The sequence below is a fragment of the Simochromis diagramma genome, unplaced genomic scaffold (assembly GCF_900408965.1).
Source record: "Simochromis diagramma unplaced genomic scaffold, fSimDia1.1 OVJJ01000816.1, whole genome shotgun sequence".
NCBI lineage: Eukaryota > Metazoa > Chordata > Actinopteri > Cichliformes > Cichlidae > Simochromis > Simochromis diagramma.
This window is the reverse complement of record NW_024386908.1, coordinates 2,880,698-2,888,430: the sequence shown is the minus strand read 5'-3', so window position 1 is coordinate 2,888,430 and position 7,733 is coordinate 2,880,698. Positions and strand designations below refer to the sequence as shown.

Below are 7,733 nucleotides of genomic sequence, written 5' to 3'. Positions count from 1 at the left end.
CCATCCAGAAATGCAGCCCTGTCATGCAAAAAAGAAGCCATAAGTGAACATGATCCAGAAACATTGCTGTTGTCTGTGGACCAAGGCTCATATAAAATGGACCGAGGCAAAATGGAAAACTGTTCTGTGCTGAGACAGACCGACCCTTGAAATACTTTTTGGAAAACATGGAGCCCAAATACTTCAGACTGAAAAGCAGACTTGTCATTCAGGAGGAATATGTGGAAATGTGTCATGAATGTTGAAAACGTTTTAGAGGAATATATTTTTAACCCTAAGGCCAATTCGAAATTGTATACTGCATTTGTTTCAGTAGCATGGCTTCATAGTAGAAGAGTCTGGATGCTAAACTGGAATGCCTGCAGTCAAGATCTTTTATCAACTGAAAACATGATGAGATGAAAAACATTCCAAACAAGATCAGGAATATTGATACGTTTTAGGGGATGGGGGGTATTTTTAGACTGTACGGTGAGGCTCAAACATCAAGGTGAAGTACAAAAGACTAGATCACAAATGTAGCTGCTAAATGTGTCTTTGTTTTCACCAGCTGTTTTGACCAGTGTAAAAATCTGTGTGCTTGATTTTGCGTCAGTTGGGAAAAGGTTGAAAAGAAAAAACACTCCAGAGAGGTGTGAGAGAGAGTTGCTGTGTTAAGAGTTGTGTGAAATGTACAACCAGCCTATGCTGTTAAGCTCCGGGCAGCAGGAGAAAATAAAAGTATTTTTAGGTGCAGATCCTCAGCAGGTTTTGTCCCTAAGCTTGAATCTTTCATGTCACATTTGGTCTTTTGAACAACGATTCCTAATCAGATTTAAGTTTAGGCAAAATCGAGGACTTGTTTTGCGCACAGAAGTATGTCTTAAAGTATGTTTCTTCTCATTAGCAGAGATATTTTTACAAATACCACTGAAATATGAGGGTTTCTCTGCACTTATGCACGCTGTCCAAGAAGAAAGAAAACACCAGAATCGTAGCTTTATGCATAAGACTGCTTGATGTACAAGAGATATTTAGTAGGAAGGTAAAAAAATGCATTCACAAAGCAACAAAACAAAACACCTTCCTGACTAAGATGTCATTAATGCAATTAATTCAAAAAACATGCTATTTGGTTTCCATGTAGAGGTAGATGTTGGTGACGTCAAGTGTTTATTTTTATCTGTGGATGCATCACGGGCCAGAGAGTTGACACACACAGGTGCCGTGTGTGAGTGCTCCTCCCTCGAATAAACAAAAGTGATGAAATCATGTGACCAAAGAGTTTTCCCACACCAATCAGGTAATGCATCGTGCCAAACTGCCCATGTGACAGTAGTTAACTACAAACATGGAAACATTTCCAGGCGTCGACGCTCTCAGTGCAAACAAGTCATAGCACTGCGCTGCCGGCACTCCTTGCTTACGTCCGAATGATTCTCCAGTGAGGTTTCATCCCACTTAGATTCAGTGCTACAAGAATACTAATGAACCATGCTGACCATATTTATTGATGCTTACAAGCAGAAATCTCTGCACTAAAAGTGAAAGGGAGAAAAACTGGATTAAACAGGATTTGATGAAGCTTGTGAAGGTTCACTTGGTTTTGTGTGAGCTTTGTTTTTGTGCTAAATCAAACTGTAAGGTTGGACTTCTCGCATGTACAAAATCAATCCAAGGCACCACATGATGACATGACTTGACTCAATGTTTTCCAGGACTTCCATTAAAAGAAAGAAAATTTCTTTTCTCTCTTCTTCCTCAAAAAGTTGTAAATTACCAAAAGTCCTGAGGCACAAAATCTCTGGTTTATAGCTAAATCAAGTAATTGTTTTCAGACTCTCACGTGATTATGCATTAATGTAAATAAATCAGTCACAACTTTGAAACTTTGAGCTGATATTGTGCAAAGAAATAATAAAAACCCATGTAGCTGCAGAGGAATCAGAAAAATATCCTGTCACTGTCACTGCAGTTACCTTTTTTTTTTTTTTTTTGAAGCTTACAGGAAACTCAGGGAGGTGTTCGTCAGACCGCAGTGGGTTTGGGGGTGTTATACGTCCATTAAGAGTGCACTATATGTCTGTTAGCTCAATCTGCGGTGAAAACCACTAGCACTTACCAGCAGCCTGCTGCCTGTGCTGGCATCTCCCCAGTGAGATAGTAGGATGCTCTCTTTGGCTCACCAGTAACAATAACTATGACATTAAGAGTCATGCACTGTGTTGTTGTGAAACTGGTGGTCTTTTTTTTTTCTTGCAGTGTTTTATGACTACATTTTTATGAGATATCTTTCTGTGAAAACCACAGCTCATCAGAATTGTCTATTTGTATTTGCTGCTTATTTTCTGTAGATTTATATAAATGTGTGTTACTATTAAAACATACTATATATACAGATTTATAATACATATTACATTACACATTACTTAATAACATGATTATCAGTTCAAAGGGAGGCTGATATTCCCTGACTGTAGATAGGAATTTTTTCACACTATCTGTCTAAGTGCACCTTATCGTTCAGTAGCTTTTAGAACCACCTTTAGCAGCAATAACTTGAACTAATCATTATCTGTGTGACTTTATCAGTCTCTCACATTCCTGTGGAGGAATTTTGGCTCACTCTTCTGTACAATCTTGCTTCCGTTCATTGATTTTTGCAGGCATTGATTTATGCACAGCTCTCTCAGCATTTCAGCCAGGTTGAGGTCTGGACTTTGACTGGACCATTGTAACACGTTCATTGACTCCGTGAGTCACTGCAAGGTGCCCAGGTAACGTGGCTGTAAAACAAGCCCAAATCATCACCCCTCCACCGCCATGCTTGACAGCCAGTATGAGGTGTTTGTGCTGATATGCTGTGAACACGGTGCTGTGTAGTACGGCCAAACAGCTCCACTTTGGTCTCATTTGCCCAAAGGACATTGTTCTAAAAGTCTTGTGGTTGTTAAGGACACGTTTTCTGTTTAGATGCGGTGATTAAGCGCACAAGTCAGAGAGCAATCTCTCTTGTTGGGTTTTTATCTCAGTAAATAAAACCTCGATCAATCACCTCTTGGATTCCAAGCGATGCATATTGTTTACTTAAAAGAAAACAACTTAATATTTGCTTATACAGTCTTTAGGAAACTAAATAAGAAGATGCAACTACTAGTCTAGTTTTCAACTTGTCACACTGCTGGGTCGTGCGGTTCTAAAGTGTCTCAAATTTTACCATCAATTCATTAATTAATACTGTGTTGCTTGTGACACGTCCCATCAAAATAATGAGGCACCATTTATTATTGATGATAATTCATCTTCACATGTTTTATTCATCGTCGTTGAAGCCCAGAGGAAGGCGCTAAGGCCAGAGTTTGGTGACCTACAGTAAAAGTTCACTACATGTCTCAAGGTAAATAGGAAGACAGCCTGACAGTGTTCTTCTCCCTGGTGTGGGTTTGTGGCGGGTCAGTCCCATCACGGCAGCTGATGACAATAGTGACGACTGTGATGATGAGGATGGTGACGTATGCAGACGTGCGTGTGTTTGTGTACTGCGATTATCTTTCGTTCTTTTTTTTTTATTCTGCTCATGTGAATATTAAAGAGTGTACATTACGGTAGAACCGAGTGTTATATGACATGTATAAGACCCGCTTTATTCCCTACCCCACCCTTTTGTAGATGAAAATGCAAGGCTATATTTGGAGAGAGCTGATGTCACAAGTGGTTTGAGCAGAGAGCCTATAACTGTTGCAGTCGGCTTGTGTGACAGTCTGACAAACCTTGGAGAGCTCCAGTAGCAGACTGGGATCTAGCCAAGACTACAGAAAGTGAGTATTTTGTCTTTCCTATGGCTTGGATGTCTTTTTCCCCCACAGGTTTTATTTATAGTTGTTAATGAGGTGCTAGAAGAAACTGACATTTATCTCAGTTTGTATATAGTAACATTTTTCTTTAAAAAATTAAAAAGGGAATATTTTAGTAAGTCTATTTCTTGCATATTTTTTAAGTAAGTAAAAGAGAGGTTAGAAGATTAAGTAAAAGATTGAAATTCACATAGAGCACAGGGAAATGTGTAGATGAAATCTACATTAAGTTAGATGATTCTGTGGAAATATAACTAAGACTGAAATGTACAAAAACGGAAAAAAAACAAACTATTTATTTTAAAAAAATATTATGTGTTGTTCTGTAAACAGATGTAACAGTGAGATTGCTGCTACTATTTTCATACGACTAACACAATAAAAGACTTTGTCATCATTTGAACACATATGCAGCTGATTAATTAGTAATGAAATGTTATAAAATGATGTCATTATAATCTAACATTTAAGCTACTCAGCAAATTTGGATATATATTACAAAATAATACATTCTTAATTACTTTTACTTCAAAATCAAATCCCGAAAATATTGCACCCTATACTAAAAATGCACATGGTCAGGACATGTTTATATATTTAAAATATATTCAATGTGAATAAAATGATACGTGCATGTTCAACATTTAAATCTGGTGCCATTAAATTACCTTTAAGAAACCAGTACTGGCAAATGTACTGTCCTAGTTGAAGTAAAATTCTAAATGAATCCATCCCATATTGTTTTTGCAAAGTCAGCTCAAGTGTTCCTTCAGATTTGCATTTAAAAGCAACTGTATTCTAATTATTGTGCTGCACGTTGCTGAAGTTGAAATAATGTCAGCATTTCCAGGAACAACAAGCTTTGTTTTTCAGACTGCTCCTGCTTGAAAATGTCTGCTTGCTCCATTTTATGGTGGAAAAATCCCAGTATCAGATGAGTCGATACCATGGATTTAATTGCTTTTAAAACTATTTCAAAGATTTTTTTAAAAATGCATTTTTGGCAATCTAACTATAACTTTATTGCATTTTTTCAAATATAATTTAACATAGCTTAACACTTATGTTAAACCCTGACATCTATTTTGATGATGTACCTAATTTGTTGGGAATCAGACAGAACTATCACACGTCTCGCTGGTTTTCCCTGAAGCACAATAAACTAATGTAACTCCTGTTGTGTTTGCAGGTAATCACGCTTACAGCATGTATCACCTCAGGGTGCCTGTGCTTCTTCTCATGCTGCTTGTGCTGCTGCACTGCATCACCGCTGCCCCAAGCTATAGGTAAGCCAACACATTCAAAGCAGAGAGCCGAGGTGCAGGAGAACTTTGGCTTTCATTTGGCTCAAATGTTGATAATCAAAGATGGAAACCAACTGTGCTCATTTGTGGGGAAAGTGTTTCACTGTGCAGGGAGAAGTGGGGCTGGAGCTAAGTGGCCACTTTCTCTCCTTGTTCTCGGGAGTTGTGGATATCTTCAAGAGCCTATCATCAATGTCAAATGGTTTAGCCCTTTGTCCTCTGTGATTCAGGTACTTCAGTCCCAGCTCATCCAGCGAGCAAGAAAGCGATCTCCCAGATAGCGAAGCCTGGTTGCTTCCCGGGCTAATCTCCAACCCATTTCTCAGCCTCGTGGGTACACGGCCACGAAGGGGGCTCACAGCTATGAACAGGTAGCAGCATTATTGCTTGATTTCATTATAAAAAAGTTGAAATCTACGAGTATTTTTGAGGTGTTTCTTAATATCTGTGCTTTTCTTAGTCACCATATAGAGAAGAGAAAGTGCAACACAGCCACCTGCGTCACCCAGAGGCTAGCAGACTTCCTGGTCCGTTCCAGTAACACTATTGGTACTGTGTACGCACCAACCAATGTGGGATCTGCCACCTACGGCAAGAGAGACCTACTGGAGCCTTCAGGCTACGTGAATCTCTAGTGCCAACTGAGGAGACTCCACAGCATTTGCAGCAATCCTCACAGCTCTGATGATATAACCAATCATGTAACAATGATTGTGAGAATGACATATATATAATGATGGCAATGATGGCAATGATCACAGACTTTTCTTGATTACTTTCTTAACTTAAGAAACAGTGCCTTTGATTTAAAACATCACTGTATATTTTTTTTCTGCCTTTTTGTGTGTTGTGGCTTCATATGTTGTTGCACAATGGCATGATGGGAATAATAATAATAAAAAACAACCAAATGTTAAAGTAATTCATGGGAAATAAAATAAAGGAAAAAACATGTAAAGCAATATAAAATAAATGTTATTTGTTGTTTTGATAATAAAATTGTAAAAAAAAAATATATTTATATTTTTTAAAACCTTTATGCATTTTAAGCCACATTATTGTATTAGAGCTGCACGCAGGAGCTGTGAGCTGTTAGCATCCATCTGATGAGTACAGAAAACGTTTTCTTTCAGGAGATGTCCATTAATCAAATAAAATTATTTCACTTTGATTATGAGCAAACTCTGAAAGTTGCATTGCCACTGGAATAAACGTAAAAAATGAAGTAGCCATCCTATTTCACGCAGCTCATTAATTCACCCAGCTCCATAACACCAAGAAATAAACAACTCACGTTTGCCATAACGTCAAGCTTTCATGAGGAACACAGCAGCCAAAGAAACTCAGAGGAAATGCTGATAATTCAGCCCCAAATTCAATCTCATCTTTCACTCTCATCACAAGCAAACGATGGTTCAGCATTTTGAGAATAACACTTGTTCACTTTCTTGCTAGACAAGATAAACACCACCTTCATTTCTGTAAAACAAAAAAGTCGTATATGTTGCTGACGCAAGCAAATGCTCAAGACACACAAAACAGGGGAAGCGGTAGGAACTTCTGAGGGACTTTTAACACTAAATAATTAGTCTGACTTCCTGGTATTATGAAATGCAGAAGCTTATGAGGTACCATTTTCTTCAAGTCATTTTTAGTGCCTGTTATTTGAGTCCATATCAAACCAACTTTGCACATCAATGCCATGAAGACGATGCACCCCAAAGCATCCAAAAAGTACCTTAAGTGGCGTGCTATGAACTCATCGGCCACCGTATTATCTACACCTTCTTAGTCCTTCGTTAAAGCCACTTTTTTTTCAGGACGCTCTTAATTCTTCATGGAAGAGATTCAATGAGTTTCTGGAAACATTCCTCAGAGTTTCAGGCCCATATCGACATGACAGCGTCACACAGCTCCTGCAGATTTGTTAGTTGCACGTCCATGATGTGACTACACCTTTTCACTATACTGTTTAAGTACAGGGAACTCATTGTCAAGTTTGAGATGATTTGTGACATGATGCTGAAAACAGCAATCAGAAGATGGGTACACTGTGGTCATACAGGGACGGACATGACCAGCAACAATAGTCAGACTGTGGTGTATAAATGCTCAGTTGGTACTAAGTGTCCCAAAGTTTGCTACACCATTACAACAACACCAGCACTGATACGGGGAAGGATGGATCCATAGTTTGATGTTGCTTACAGCTAATGTCACAGCAAATAATTGAGACTCATTAGACCAGGCAAGTTTATTCCAGTTTTCCAATTTTTGTGATCCTGTGGGAATTCCAGTCTCAGCTGTGACAGAAATAGTACCCGATGTGGTTTTCTGCTGCTGTAGCCCATCTACTTTGTGACTTGATGTGCTGTGCATACATAGATATTCTACTGCATACCTTGGTTATAACGAGTGGTTATTTGAGTTACTGTTCCCTTCCTATCAGCTCGAGGCAGTTTGGCCATTATCTTCATTTTCACCCAGAGAACTGGATGTTTTCTGTTTTTCAGACCACTCTCTACATAAATCCTAGAGATGGTTGTTTGGGACCATCCCAAAGATCAGCAGTTTCTGAAATACTCAGACCAGCCTC

At 38.6% G+C, this 7,733-nt stretch overlaps 1 protein-coding gene across 1 annotated transcript; it reads left to right on the top strand.

Moving 5' to 3' along the window:
- Window positions 1–3,444: 3,444 nt before the first annotated feature.
- LOC120735547 (calcitonin gene-related peptide 2) lies at window positions 3,445–6,091 on the top strand. The gene is made up of 4 exons (XM_040034942.1): window positions 3,445–3,797; window positions 5,023–5,119; window positions 5,368–5,508; window positions 5,598–6,091. Exons 2-4 carry the CDS (start codon window positions 5,040–5,042, stop codon window positions 5,770–5,772), a joined length of 396 nt encoding a protein of 131 aa, XP_039890876.1. The 5' UTR covers window positions 3,445–3,797; window positions 5,023–5,039; the 3' UTR covers window positions 5,773–6,091.
- The last annotated feature ends 1,642 nt before the right edge of the window (window positions 6,092–7,733 follow it).